The sequence below is a fragment of the Mesitornis unicolor genome, unplaced genomic scaffold (genome assembly GCF_000695765.1).
Source record: "Mesitornis unicolor isolate BGI_N332 unplaced genomic scaffold, ASM69576v1 scaffold6147, whole genome shotgun sequence".
NCBI lineage: Eukaryota > Metazoa > Chordata > Aves > Mesitornithiformes > Mesitornithidae > Mesitornis > Mesitornis unicolor.
Window position 1 is genome coordinate 20,123 of NW_010197001.1, and position 16,092 is coordinate 36,214.

Genomic DNA, 16,092 nt, shown 5'->3' on the forward strand with positions numbered 1-16,092 from the left:
CTTGCAGAAAAGAACTTTTTAACTGTTCTTCTCCAGCAACTGTGCCTTGCCCTGCTTAAAAATTAAAGCTCATGTTAGTATTAAATTTTAATCTGAGATGTTATGGAAAATTATCAGACACAGGAGTTTATAAAATAAAAATCACAAATAAATTAACATATGTATTAGCAATGCTTATTTAAAGATGCATTCCTAAAAAAAATTCTGTATGATAAAACTTCTTAGAAGGCTGCTCTTCTGGTAATTTCTCCAATACCAGCTTTCTTGCCTAAGAAGGGGGACAAACAAGACCAACCCCCAAAACAGCAAGTGCAACTATTTCAGCCTTCTTCCAGAATTAAGGGTAGTATAAATTGCCTTCATCTGTTTAAGATCACTTTTAAAAAATGAAGGAGTTTTGTCCAAATTCAATTTTAAATTGCAGAGACAATAAACTCTGAACATTGGCCCTCAATATAAAAGTCCCCAAAATATTAATCTGACTGTTTCTTTAGCAAACAGGAATTCTTTTCTTTCAGAATTACTATTTAAATTGTATAGAAAATAATTCTAACATAGGCAGTCCTCGTGTAAGCTCAGATGTACAATGACTCAAAAATCCTGGCAATGAGTAGCAGTAATATTAGTGAAAGTGAAAGATTAGATTCTTACCAATCATGTTGTCTAACGAGAGGTCTGGAAGTTTATTTTGGAAAGCTCCTACAGGAATTCCACAGAAGGAGACTGGAGAATACAAAGGTGATGCACTTGAACTGCTGCAAGAGAAATGAAAGCAAGTTCCTAATGCAAACTGGATCATCTGTTGACTTAGGTCCTCGCTTTTGTTTTCCCCCCAGGTCGTTCTTTCAGTATTCTTACAATTTATTACTTGCAGATTATTTTGAGAACGTTATTCCCAACATCAGCTTCCATGAACAACTCTACCAGGAGTAAATACATACAAAAAGTGTACAAAATTTAAAATAATCTTCATCTTCCACACAAAGATATTTGTATATAACAGAAAGAACAGACAGATTTATCCCTTGCTCTGAAGAGTACCTAAGCTTTTAAACATATTGCGTATTAATGTTTAGAGCTATGTTAATGAAAACAGCTAAAGAACAATCATAAACACTTCAACATTTGAGAACAGATTCCCAAACTTGGGAAATGGTGTTTATTAACCTATATAAACTTCTTATATAGGTTCCAGATGACAAAACCCGTAACTGAAGCAATGCCTTTGACTTAAACATAAGAAACATGATTTCCTCTGCATGTACAAAGCCACAACAGAAACCTACAGTGTTGCCTATGGTTACAGTCTTGTGAGACATCTACGCATCGGGGTTTTGTGTCCTATTTTACCCTATGACTGTGTTCCAGCACAACCTCCATCTAAAAGGGGCTACAACAGCCCTTGCAGCCTTGGCCATCAGATCTTTCTGGGCTGAAGACAGGTCCATGCCACAAGCAAAGACCAAAAACTACTGACTGCACCCAGCTGTAGCCAAAAATGCCATTTCAGGCAAGTATAAAGCCTTTTTTTTTTTCCTTTAAAATCCCCCTTGAATGGACTTTCAGTTCACGTTTTAATTAAGACCATCAAATCCAGCAAGATTAAGAGCTAATGGAGGAAGACTCCTTCAAAATCCATTGAAGGCTCTGTGCCAACCAGAAATACGCTTTACTTTTCAGGACAGTCCGACCATATCCAGAATCCTCTAGGCTCAGTGGCTCTTATATTATCATTACATTTTTCCTGGTTATATTATCATGATAAATATCAGTATTTTAGAAATGAGCCTAAGAATCCAAGAAGTAAAACCCAGCAAGATATAGATCCGAAACAGCTCTCTTGGGTATGCATCACAAAGAATCCATCATTTTTTGTAACACCAAGAAAAAAAAAAAAGCTAAATCACTGATGAGCAATAAAAGGACCTATGTTGAAAATCTGGCATTTAGAAGTGTAACATGAATTCTATTTTTCTTTTATGGCAGTAAGTTATTTTATTCAATAGTCTTCAAAAGGTCTATTGAAACAGAATGCCCTTAATACACTGAATATTTAAAGAACTATACTGCTTCATACAGTATTTTTAGAGACTGCTTAAAATCTAAAACTCTAAAGGCTTTGTATATAAAAACATTGTTTATACCACTGTATTCCAGCCACCTGCTGTGCAGCCTTATGTTGCTGTGTCAAATTCACAAAAATCTGGCAGAAAATTTTTCCCCTACTAAAAATGTAGTTCTTTCCAGACTCATTTTGCAGCCCTTTCATGTGACTCAAAGTGAAGGATTCATTCCTGAAGAGAATTGCACAGTCTGAAGAAAGCCAAAGGAAAAGAAAATGTTCTCCCAAAATAATGTGAACCTGCATTCCTATCCTTTGTTCCATTACTCCAACCATTTAGAATGGAATTAGTTTTTAAAGAAAGAAGAGTAAATACAATTCCTTCACTTCCCCAAAGCAATGGAATTCATCTATTTGGATGATGTATTTTGTTCCTCATCCTCTCATTCATACACATGTACAACACAAGTCACGCTACCTTACACAGAGGGATGTCACTGTTGCTTATAGAATATAATTAAATACTACACACCACTTGGAAACGTAACAGAGGGAAGCTTTAATAAGAAAAGTAAATCCCATTACCTGTTACGCACATTTCTGGCAGAAATGCTGGATTTTAATTCCCAGATCATTACCCTGCCATCACTGACTATGAGAGCTGCAGAATTCTCATTCACTGGGCAACACACCATACTGAAGGGTCGAACTGTTTTTGTGACCCTGATTGCATCGCACTGACTTCTTAAATCGTAAATCAGCTCCTGGACTGGGTCTGGATCTGCAACATCAATATCCCACAGAGGACAAACAATTAGAAAGGAAAACACACGAGGTGATCAATCAACAGAAGGAAATTTGCAGTTCTAAAATCAGTTTTCCAATTGACCAAATGACTTCCAAAACCTTGTGTTTGCCTGAAAAATGTTTATTCTTCAAGTTTAAAGAACAAACTAATCATCTTTTATCTAAAATTTTCTTGTGTATGTGACTGTTAAGTCACCTCATAATTAAAATATTATTTAGTGATAAAAGGATTTTCAGGATATTGGTATCTTATTTTGCACTAAGTATCAGGAAATCAAGAACTATTTGGGGAGAATGAAGCATAAGTTTTAACTTCATCTATAAGATAAACACTAAAAGGGCTGTAATTCACCATCCTGTATGATGCGTGATGGTTAATACAGGTGTTAAAGTATTAAATAAAATGCCTCAAAGTTCAATTCTGGACATTTTTGATGCAAAACTTACCTGGCTCATCATTTGGAGTTCCAGTTATACTGCAGCTAGATCTGCGAACTCTCAAAGTTATACAACCATTTTCATGTAGGCAAAACAACCCATCACGCTGAAAACAAGGAATTACCTAGGTAAAGAGATAACCACATTATATTGGGTCAGCAAAATTTTATCCTTTGCAAAGCACACTTGTAAATGAACATACAATTTCTGATGCAATTTTTTTTTTCTGATAAAAAAGATGCTTCAGTAAGGCCGTGGACTCGAACTGTCTAATTAGGCAAACGCGGATGCTCAAAGAAAGAGTATTAACTTCTCTACAACAGCTGAACCCCCAGAGAATGAAATGTCCTTTTTCACAGCACTGTTTCCACACTGGTAACTTCTGTAACACCACAAAAGGAAGCGGATTTGCTGCAGACTGCAGAAAATTAAACAATGCTTGTTCAGAGGGCATTTTTCTCCCTGGTGAGCAAACTTCTTTTCATCCTCTAGAACTAATCAAAACACATCCATCACTAAGTCATGAACTTACATGTGAGCTTAATAAACTATTGCAATGCTAGAAACCAATCAAATTATCATTACCTGTAGGAAAGGCACACCTGTTCTTTCAATTGCAATCACACCCACTGTCTGATTCACTTCCAAGTCAAGAATCAGAATTTCTCTGGGATACAGTAACAGCATGTAGTTTCTTTTGGAAGGCAAATATGACAACTGAAGGCAGTCATTGAGCGTGACAGATTCAGCACTGTAAAACAGCAGATATAAACTTTAATCAATATCCACAACTACTTCAAGTTCCAAATAAATTTAACAGTATAAATTTTTCTGCAGCTGCGTTTTTTCAAGTATTCCCCATTTTCATCACTGAGGAACTGCAGATTTCCATTTTATTGCTACAACAGTGCAAAGCATCACTGACCCTTAAAAGGCACACACTGTTGACTTCTGTCTAAATAAGATTACGGAGTAATTTTTAAAATGATACGCAATTCAAATGGAAGAAGTGTAATTCTTGTACATCTCAAACACAAAAGCAATTCAATTATGAACAGTGCTAGCTGCCATGACATTTACTGGTATTCAAAGGAAATTACCCTTAAACAGACTGCTTACTCCAATTCTTATATTATTATGCATATTACATTATTTTGAAATGAACAGAACTACATTATCAAGAATATCAGTCTTCAAACTCCAAGAAAGTAGCAAAGAGCAGGCATGTTCATCATTTTGTTGACTGTTAACAGGAGACTGGCTGCAACGCAGAGAGGCTCATTAGGTACCCGCAATCCCATGAACTGTATTTAAAGTCACACTGAAGAAAATCATCCTCATACTGTGCTCAGCTTCGAAGGTTTTTGAACTGATTTAATGTATCATCCCTTGGAGGGGTTTTGTTTTATTGTCATTCTACCACACACTAAACCCTCATAATCTTCTTGCATCTCATTCCTTGCTTCAGGAGCATGAATCCCTTTTTGTCTGCAGTCACATTACTGACAATCTCTCACTCCTATTTCCTCACAGTTTCCCTAAATTAATATAAAACCAGATAACCCATCGCTGCTACAATTTTTTTCTTCCCTTTTCCCATTCTACTCTTTTCAGGTGTTCTGGATGAGAAAAAAGGGAGAAAAAAGAGAAAACTATCATGCCCTTGGCAATATTCATACACAAAATGCAATCAGGAGAATGTAGAAAAATGGTATCTTTGCTGATGTGCTGTTATTACAGAGCACACGTAAGGCTGCAGCAGCAGATGTACTGTCTCAGTACTTGCAAATCAGGTATTCTGTCCAATGCAACACAAATCAGGCATTACAGAACACAAAATCACAAGATCGTGTCCTTTAACTTCATATAAAAATCACAATTTCTTACATGATTACCAGAGAAAGTATCATGAAGTCTGCTCCCCAGTTTGCAATTTAAACATCTCATTAAACACAGTATAAATTTTGTATCTGCACTAAATCATGGTGTCAAGTGCTAACTGATAATATAGTCTGATTAGTTTGTTCTCAAATTCATTAGACATTTGAGAAATACTTTTATTATTCAAACAGAAATTATAAAAAGAAGAATTATACTACACAAAAGAAAATGGTCTAGAGAATTTCTAAAAAAAAAAGAAAAAATCTCAAATTGCAGCAACTTTTGTTTTAAACAGTCAAAAATAGACATATATGTATAAATTTGAATTCTACTTATACACTATTAACTTTAAAAATGCCTCCTACTGCAGTATGATGCACGATATTGGAATGAAACCTCTTCTCAGGTATCATTACTTAAAGAATTTTGATTCATTTATTATATCCCTTCTCATTCCACAACTGAAATGAATTACATTAATGCTCTTTCTTTTTCCCCCTAAGAAAGATGTTTCTGAATTTACACCTGCATGAAAATCTGTTAGCAAAAGGAGAACATTAGGTCATTAACTTACATAAAACATGCTGGGATGATACGCCTGTTTTTATGGATAGAACTGGATGAATGACTGTCAACGTTATATCCTTACCTAATGTCCTCATATCCATCCAACCATCTGCCTACTCCAACGCATTTCCTTTTTTTAAAACTAATTATCTTAGAGACTTTAATTATATATATAAAACATACAGGTACACAAAACATTATCTGAGAAGAAATATTTGCAACCTACTTTGGTTTTTCGTTGCTGATTAAGATTTTTACTCTATCAAGGGCCTTTTTGGCCCCGGTAGCAGCAGCCAGCTGCTTGTGAGAAGGACTGGAGTGGGGACTGGAGATGTAAACTTTCTTCCCTGAGCTGGCAGGAGCTTTGGAAGGAGAAAAGTCGGAGATGAAGACGATTCCTTCACTGGTGAGCACTGTACCAAGAAAAACAATTTACATTAGAGCAAAATACAATCTGCAATTTGATTGTGGTGTTCCACTTTAATGAAATTTTAGTGGGGAGAACTGCTAATAGCTTTAAAAATACTGTATTAGGTAGAAACCTCATAATTCTAGACAACAGGTACCTTCTACTGAAAGAACTGCAGATGGTCCATTACAATTAATTATAACCACAAAACTCAATTTCTCAAAATTTCTCTCTCACCAACTCTTTTTCTTTAAGCTTCACAATGCAAATAGAAGGCACAGTTGCCTGCATTTGCTATATCACCTTTTTCTGTTTTCATGCAGAGCATGGCTCAGAGAATCATTAACTCACATTCTTTATGTTGCAGCATAAAGATTCAGCTAAGCTGTAAAGATGTAGCTAAGATTTTACTACATGTTTACACAAAAAAAAAGTTTATTTTTTGAGGTTGAATGGTATGGGAAAGAAAGGAAAAAAAAGAGACAACCACAAAGCCTGGAAACTGCACTGTCTCATAGATCAAGAGTGATCAAGCTAAATTAAAGAATAAAATGGTGACTCTTATTTCTTAGTTACTTTCTGCTAAAATGTCAAAAAACTTGCACTACAACCCCCTCGACATTTGAATTGCTTCTGAAACTGATGCTCACATTCTATTCCTTTAAAAAAAATCCTCTCTGTTGAAAATACCATTTATTCTCGGTCTATTCATCTCACTGGATTCTCCCTGAGCATCCATCCATTTCTAGCTTTTTATGTCAGTTTAATAGAGCTTTAATAGTACTTGGCTTTCTCCAGCTCCCTACCTGCTTTCCACCTTCTTTATGAAGTCTTAAACATTTATTTTCAGATCTCTAACTTCTCTACTCATGCCTATTTTTCCCCTCCCCTCACACTTACTTTACAAGATTCCACATTGACTAAAGACTCTCCTGTCTCTGTTTTGAGACTTCTTCTTGGGATTAATGACATTATTTCTGTCCAATTCATTACTTTAATCTCAGTATTAACACTTCAACTTGACATTTTTCCTGGTCACTCATATTCACATCACACTGTTGTATACATGCAAACTTACAAGCTAAGTGCGATGGATCAAAGGGGTCAAATGAAAAAGACAGAATATTTTCAGCATAACTTTTCTTCCAAAGTTTGGTGCCCGTGTCTGCATTCCACAGTACAATATAGTTAGGTGGATGAACAGCAAGCAGTAAATCTCTAGAAGCATCTTGATTCCACAACCACTGCATGTCTGTCAAAAGAAAGAAGGAACAACAGTGAAATTAATTTTTTTAAAATGTTTGTTCTATTTTAAAACTATTTTTCTCCTGTAATACCTCGTCTTAAAAGCAATGACTAGTGACTTGTTAGTAACAAGACATTTCTGTTTCACAGTTGTAAAATATAAGCTCCTTTCCTGGCCTGAATTTATGTTTTTAGCAAGCAGCAATACACTGATGTCCACACCCATGCACACAACCCACCTCACTCTGAAGTTACATCTTTTCATCCAGTGAATTCCTACGTGAAACAACACACTGGATTGTACAGAACCACTGCAGGTCAAAATGGAAAGAACCATACAACATCCCAGTTAATATCTGGGATGACACCATGAACTATACACCATCCAAAATTAATATTTGAGACAGTATTAGTATTGAACTTGGAAACAAATGTCTTCTCCACTTTTTAACAGACTGTCTTAAATTTAAGAGTAAAACTGAACTGCCTGTAACACACAGAAACACAGAATCACAGAATGTTAGGGATTGGAAGGGACCTCAAAAGCTCATCCAGTCCAATCCCCCTGCCGGAGCAGGAACACCCAGATGAGGTTACACAGGAAGGCGTCCAGGCGGGTTTTGAATGTCTGCAGAGAAGGAGACTCCACAACCTCTCTGGGCAGCCTGGGCCAGTGCTCTGTCACCCTCACTGAGAAGAAGTTTCTTCTCAAATTTAAGTGGAACACAACCAAGATACAAGTGCAGTACCTTCACGCTAGGGTCAAGCTGAAGAGGTTATGGCTGCCAATCATCACAGCTGGGCATCATTAACCATTAAAGACTGTTTGCAGTCAGTGAGAGCAGAGAGCCACCTCAGTTACTGGAAAGGAGCTGTGTTGGAGCTACCTACAGGCTCCATGGCTTTAGACGCTGGAACGGGTCAGGTAGGCAATAGATGAAGTCTCCCTAGTCCAGCTCCTAGGGCTCACTGCATGAGCTCATGAAGTCACAGCCTCTCTACAGCATGTCCATATACATTAAGATGTCAAAAGAACTTCCTCCTCAGCCATTCTTCTGTTCTATCAGTTCAGCTTTTGCAGAGCTGCTAAGTGCTTCTCACTGGGGTTCAGAGTAAAAGAAATGCAGCCATATGTGTCCAAATCAGTTAGACTGTAAGCTAACAAATGGTTAACTTCTTCCCAGGTGAATGCAGAGTTTGGCTCAAATGAAGAACAGTGCCTTACCCTGAAGCATCACTTTTCTCCTCATTGAAACAGTGAGGCTCCAGCTGTTATCCTACAAAGCTCTAGCAGATAACACACAGAGAACCAGCAGATCACTCTGGTGCTCAACCTCTGTATTTGAAACACTACCGACAGGCTTGTGAAAAAAAGCCACAGGCCTCAGAAACAGAAGGAGAGAAAAAGCAGCTTCTTTTGTTAGAGGTTATTGCTGAACCAAACCAGGGACTGAGGAAAGGGCAGAATTTTAATTCTGTTGCTTAGTAACTTTTTTCCTCACCTAGCAGATTGGAAAGCCTTCACTGAGTCTGAAAACTTGGGGAAATCTACAAATGGCATGGTCAAAACCCCACCAAGCATTTGGTGAATTGGTGTCAGGAGTAAACAGCACACACCAAAAAAAAGAAAAAAACCTAACAAAATTAACTGCAGTCAACAGAATAAATTTTCAGTGTCCCACTAGCAGACTTATAGAACCAATACTGTACCTACTTTCACAGGATTTATAAAAACAAAGTATAACACTGTTCAGATCTTTTGATTCCCTCTTCTGAGTTCGAACCGCTACCTTAACTTTTTCACTGAAGTGTAAGATACTGACTAATGCAGAGAGCATCTGATGGATGACATCTACTAACAGATGAGCACAAAAAGAAGCAAGGAAAAAAACTTAAATTATTCCTTTCCAATATATTCTCTTAATTGTGTTACACCTGCCCAGTGGCTACATTTACCATTTTCTATCCTTCATCAGATGGATCAAGATACCACATACCTCTATGGCAGCTTTCTAGACATATCTGCCTCTAGCACAAGCAAACATAAACCTTCAATAGCTTAGAGCATCATAAATGCATAGCCCTTCTCCAAGTTTGTTTGGGTTTTCTGATGGGGTTTTCTTTGGTTGGTTGTTTTTTGCTTTTGTTTTTATTTACTTCCCTAGAGACTTGTGAAATCCCTGAATGAGATCAACAAGATAAAGAAAGCCAAAACCAGCTACTTGTACCTTCTCAAAATTTCCTCCTGTGTTAATCCTTGCCATTTATGTCTACTTAGTTACACTAGAAACCTAATTCAAGTGTGCCATACTTGGTTTCAAGACTTCATACTACTAACTCCAACTATATGTGGAACCTACCTTGTTTACAACTGCCTCCTACACTACAATTTACAGTCACTTTTCACATTTTAATATTGCCATGCACAGAAAAGCCTCCCTGCTCCTATGAATTAGACAACTGCATAAATGCTCAAAAAATCTTCTCTCTGGTTATATTGCAAATGCATGTTATCACACTACTATATTTGATCATAAGTAACTATATAATAAAATATCTAAATAATTATCGAAGTACATGTGCATAATAAAACCTCTTAATTTAGAGCAATGTAATACTATTTAAGTACTACACCACTACAGATGGCATTAACGTTCAGGTGCAATGCAGACTGCACTACATCACCAATTGAAAAGCAGGAAAATTTATTTGACACTGTAAATATTATTATTGTAATCAATTATATTAATAGAAATAGATTGTAACTCTTTGTCAGAAGATCTTGAAAAATATTACCATAATTAATTCAATCGCTCAGTGTCCCTATGGGAGACATTAAGTTTTACGCTTACACAGAAAACGAGTAGACAAACACAGAAAAGGTTACCAATCCCAACAGAAAAATTCAATGGCAGAACTGAGTATTAGTTTGCAAAACCTAGGCGATGGATTTGTAATGGTGCTCCATAAAGTAACTTCCATGCAAACATCATGCACTATCATTACCTTGAATTGGTTTTGCATGTTCCTGTATCTCACAACGAGCTGTTCCTGTTGCCACATCCCATACAATTATTTTTCCTGTAGCATCAGCAGAAGCCAAACGTAAAGAATATGGTGAGCCAATATTGTGATGGTAATTTTCTTTGGCCCACTTAACCTGAAGATACAGATGAAAATTGGTCAAAGGAGGCAAACATAAGACACCATACTTTGTATTTTTTGGATGGATAAACAAGTAATAAATAACTCAACCAAAAAGCATAGCTATAGTTAACATTAATGTGTAACCATACATTTAAGCTACCATAAGTTATGGAAATTTAAGATATGTTACAACTGTGCTACATGACCACATGGCTGAATGTTTTCAAATTACATAAATCAGCAATCCTTGTTCCTGAAGGTAACAACAACCATCCATAAATATATACTAAGTACACAAATATTTTACTCAAATATTTAGAAGAAACTAAGTGGCGATGCTTAAGGTTCTGTGTGCATCTACAAATCTATAACCACTGATTTCCAAACAAGTGAAAGTTGAAAATCTACCATCCAACTTTTTTATACACCCTAAAACACGTCATTTTCCTAATCTGTTAAATATAAGTCTATTGTGGTGTTGGGGAGGAAGGAAAGTTAGTCTTTCATCTATATGTTGTCCCGTGCCAAGCTACTGCTGACCTTTACCATCTTTTTTGACCTTTTCAGCATGTCACCGCCACTGATTTCCACATACCACCTTCTGGTTTGCATTTCAAGCTACACAGGCTTGCAAGTTGGCAACACCTGCAAGTTGGAAAACCGTCTGTCCTGAAACTTGAAACATTCTGTCTGCAAGTCTCTGGATATTACAAAGAGATAACACTGATTCCTTCCTGACCTATTCAGTATGGACTTGTTTTGCTATCTGCTTTAAAGGTGAACTTCTGCCCCTAAGACTGAAGACACTAACAGAATAAATAAACCCCAATGCTAAGCTAATGGGAATTTACCAACTACAAAAATGATGCTGTGGCTACCTAGCAGTGTCCTGTCACAGTACCTGACAGAGAAAAGGTGAGGCCAGACACACGATTTTTTGCAGATACTGAAAGCAAGACATTAAAAAAACAGTAGCAGAATTATCATTCAGCACCACTAACTTTGCAACATGAATTAGATTTGTAACAGCACTCAGGGCCCTGCTGCCACCTTTGTGCTACCCTTCTCAGAGGTGTGACCAGGATGTATCTCGAAAGCATAGCTGAATAAGCTAAACAAACATCACACCCACACAGCAATCAATCTTCAAAAAGTTCTAGCTATAAACCCAAAGTGTGTTTCTACCAGAACGACACAGAATTCTTGGGAGAGTCTCCTCTATCTGTACATTTCAGTGTTGCAATTCCTGCTTCCCTGCTGCTCAAAAAAAAATTACCCACAGGATACCTGCACACAGCTATGTGGCTATTAATAAAAGTAATTACAGAAACCTGCAGAGCTGTTTCTTCCTCAGTTAAATATATATTACTTTGAAGCAAATTCCAAGTCTGGAAAACATCATTTCCCAAGGGAGGAGCTGCCACCAAGTTACAAACAACAAAAAGGAGACCATAATGTGATCAGTCTCAACCAGAGCTGATGTGGCAATCTCACACCATTGTAGTCGCACTGCTCCAACAAGGTCCCCATGCATGACCCAATCCCTGCTAAAATAAATTATTTCACTACTGTATTGGTCACTGCCTCTCTATCCCAACTTCAAAATACTGCAGCATTGGTCAGAAACAGGAACTAGAGGCAAAGTTTGTTTTTTTTTTAATTTTCACAATCTGTCTCACCTGATTCAAAGAACCTTACTGGCACTGTTCATTAACATATCAGCACAGGCACAAATGTTTAAGTTAATCCTTCCATTTTTTTGATGGATCAAAAAATTGCCCCTGCAATTACATGTCCTTTCATAAAAATACTCTTTCAAGTGCTCTTTGTAAAGGTACAGAACAAAAAATCAGGTATAATCCACTGCATACAAAGCTATCAGTCTCCCACGAACACCACATGAACAGCCTGTATGGACAGCCTGTATGGATCAATGTTCAGTGAAACCATTACCATCATCACAGTTATGACAGCCAAAGGCCAGTAGGCATTTAAAGCAAAATAGTTAAACAGACTGCCGAAGGATTATGAAACAATTGCATTTCTCTTTGCTTTTTTAATTGCAGATAGTGCTGTGTTTTGAAAATGTTCAAACCTGAAGCATGGGCTTTAGGGGAGAAGCTCCCCTGTAGACTGAGTTTGCTGGTGGGAACCTCTACTACAAAGAGTTTAAGTCAGACATACAGAGCAGACTTCTTACAGATCCCCTCCAGCTTATTTACACTCTTAGCATTTACAAACAAAAAAGCCACTTAGGAACTGAAGAAAACTTCTTACAAATGCACATAAAGGTATCGGCAACGATCATGGCCTCACAATATTTTCCCATATTATGTCTACTTCTTAAAGCAGAACTTCTCTTCATTCTTCCTACTCATAAATTAGTCATTTTCCTACAACCTACTTCTGTTAATAAAGCACCAGATAGCGGTTTTGAAAAATTATCTTATAAATTATATAAAAACTATTTGGATTTCAGCATTTGGCTTCCTATGGAAATAACATCACCTCTCCAAGCTAATGAATGTAACTGAAGCACATTAAAACGCTATCACTACGTGGATCAAAAACTAATTTTGCAACAACTTATCATCTAAGCTAAGTGGAAATTTCTAAGCAGAGTCATCATTATAGCTGCTACCTCTGTACCACTTATATTTTCTATTTTTTACACAATTATGGACATGGGAATTGACTTGTTTTTAAAGGGTAGCCTGAAGACAACTGAGGCTAAGGGTACACTTACCCAAACAAGCTGGCATTGATTCACAGAGTGCCACTTACTCTGTGGTTGCTGCCATGTACACACCTTTGCTCTGAAATAACCAAGAAATAACCTCTCCTTCCTTAGAGTCATGTTAAGCTGCTTCACGTTTCTCACCAGAGAGATAATTCATATCAGCAGCACAAGCTCTAAGCTGACAGCAACGTTTGGGCAATCCTGACAATCAAAATTCAGTGAAAGATTTGGGCAAGTACACAAACGTGCTGGAAGAACTCACTTTTGGGTCCTTTGTGACATGTTAGCATTATTTTTAAACGTGCCAAAGGAAAAAAATCTCAAAATACGACATAAAGTACCTATTTTGAAACCTAACCCAAACCTGCCTTTTTTGCCAGTTTCAAAATCTTCTCTAATCAAGCAAAACCAGTTCCTAAACTTTACAAACATTTTTAAGAGCTACAAAGTCACTACCTGTATGGCTCTTGGCCAAGATCTTATATGGAACTGTATCAGTTTCGCTCTACCCAATATTTTCACCCAGGATTTGAAGATTGTTTATTTTTGTAAAAAAGTTTCATTTAATTAGACTCTGTAACACATAAATACATCATAGTATACAAAGATACATCAGCACCACCATCGGTGTAACTACTTAATATAGGGAAATTTCAAAACCATTCACCAAAAAGTGAAGCTCTTTAGCATGCAGGAAGACCTCATCAAAACATGATGGCTCTGAAGCCAGTAATTATCAAACCCAAAGACAAAATAATTGTGTTTAATTTTTAAATACCAGAGTGGCCATATCTGATATAGCATTAGTGTGTCTATATGAAGGTGGTCTATTTAAAGAAAATTATACATGGGGAAAATAGTGTGCAATTTCCAGCTGGCACTTTCAAACTTTATTTTACTATAAAAAGCATCAAAATCCCCCTATCTAAAAATCTATTTTTCTTCATAAATTGCTGACTGCCTTCTAATAGAGCATTTGGGCTAAGGACTATCAAACATTACACCTGCCAGCCAAACATTCCTCTAAATCCTGACTGGATCTGTCATTCTCCAGTCAAAGAAATGATGTATCAAAGAAATACATCCCGTTCCACACTTGACCCAAAGCTGAACTCTACAATTTCAAGTCAAGGACCTTCCAAGGGAAGTACAGGTACCATACACTTAAGCTTAAATTTTAGCCGTATTTTATCACTAAGATAAATGTTCACTTTTGTCTGCTATTGTTCCTTTTCTATAGGTAAGAACAGAAGTAAAAACTTAAAAGTAACTTTCTAGTGAAATGGTGCAGTGGTTACCTCCATAACACAAAAGATCAGCAAGGGCATCAACAAAGAGATTCATTTGATATTTTGTAATGTTCTTTTGAAAGTCTATCATGTTAAGAGCTTTCTTAGAAACACTTTACTGTGTTCTGTAACACTACCAAATGTTTCTATGTCTTCTATGCCTTCTATATATTCTACATCTTCTCTAAAGGCATATCAACAACCTCAGCTCAAATTTCAGCATGTAAAGTTTGATTTAACTGTAAAAGAGATCCTCTAAAATACAGGCATTTTACAACAGGTACAATAGTTCATAGCACAATCAAGTATTTACCTTGACCTTGAAAAATATATGCACCAGAATGAATATATACCTTAAAACATGTATGTCTCACCTTGACAACACTAGCTTTGTGTCTTTCCAAAACCTGTAAAGTCTGTGCAGTATTGGCATCAACTATCAGCACAAGCGAATGACATCCATATGCAATCAAACCTTGCCAGCCCCTAGGAAAGCATAAATCACCATCAAACATGCAAAAAAAACCAAAAAGCACTTCACATCAAGAATAAGGCTTTTGTTTTGAAAGCTGAATGCATGCTACTAAACATCAAACAGTAAAAATTATTAAATAACATACAACTAAAAGCGTTATAAAACGTCACTGCTGCACTGTCTGCTGGACCTTTTTGCCGCCTAAGCCACCACAAAGCACCTCTTTGTGTCCATCTATAAAAATCTTCTTCTGTAAATTTAAGACATCACATAGGAATCCATGAAGAGCATTCCCAAATTTTATATATACACCCGCAGCTAAGCAATATATTTGCCATGATGTAATTAATTGCATCCCTTTTTTTCCTTTTTTATTTGAGAGACAAAAAGAGAGCATGTGAACCATGATTACAGCAACAGTGAAAATCTGCTGAGGCCTCTCTGACTTCAGGAGAGGTTTTTTTGTGGTCACTGATATATTATAAAGCTATGGTGAACACCGAGCAAGTGAGAACAGTCAAAGAAGAAAAACAGTTTCAACCTAAAAACTTCAGAGAACTTCAGTGTTCACTGCTTTGCAACCTGACAAACCTAAAGGCCACAATTTAAAAAAATGACTTGGTTCAGCTCATTCATTTTCTCTCCCTAAGATTCAGCAGTATTAGGGTAATGCTTTACAGCACAGGTGGGTGAACTCATTGTTCAGAACAATAAATACAATATAGGTACTGGTTTTGCACATCAAGTCGCAAAAATAACATAAAGATCATCCAGAACGAGCTGCTCTGTTCCTTGCACCAGGACCTTTGCCCGTTGCCAGAAGGGACTGGCCCCCGCTCACCCACGGCCGTGGCTTTGTTTTCGCTTGAGAGCTGGACAGCAGTAACTCCGCCGGGGTTGGGAGCGAAGCCCAACCCGCGGCTGAGGGGAAGGAGCCGGGGGGCGGCCAGGGGGAGAGGCCCAGGACAATTCAGCCACCCCTCTGCCCTCCCCGAACCCGGCAGACCGCCCCCGCCCGCCCGGAGCCCGGCC

At 37.3% G+C, this 16,092-nt stretch overlaps 1 protein-coding gene across 1 annotated transcript in view; it reads right to left on the bottom strand.

The window, feature by feature from the left end:
* Nucleotides 1-15,071, bottom strand: part of WDR11 (WD repeat domain 11) — a gene marked incomplete at both ends in the record, with an annotated part of 34,668 nt that extends 19,597 nt beyond the window's left edge. The window contains 9 exons of the mRNA XM_010188658.1: nucleotides 1-51; nucleotides 652-755; nucleotides 2,648-2,843; nucleotides 3,317-3,431; nucleotides 3,893-4,058; nucleotides 5,982-6,168; nucleotides 7,243-7,416; nucleotides 10,416-10,569; nucleotides 14,960-15,071. The exon at nucleotides 1-51 is cut by the window's left edge and continues 126 nt beyond it. Of these exons, the coding sequence (XP_010186960.1) occupies nucleotides 1-51; nucleotides 652-755; nucleotides 2,648-2,843; nucleotides 3,317-3,431; nucleotides 3,893-4,058; nucleotides 5,982-6,168; nucleotides 7,243-7,416; nucleotides 10,416-10,569; nucleotides 14,960-15,071 (1,259 nt within the window). The remainder of the gene's footprint in view (nucleotides 52-651; nucleotides 756-2,647; nucleotides 2,844-3,316; nucleotides 3,432-3,892; nucleotides 4,059-5,981; nucleotides 6,169-7,242; nucleotides 7,417-10,415; nucleotides 10,570-14,959) is intronic.
* Nucleotides 15,072-16,092: the final 1,021 nt, after the last annotated feature.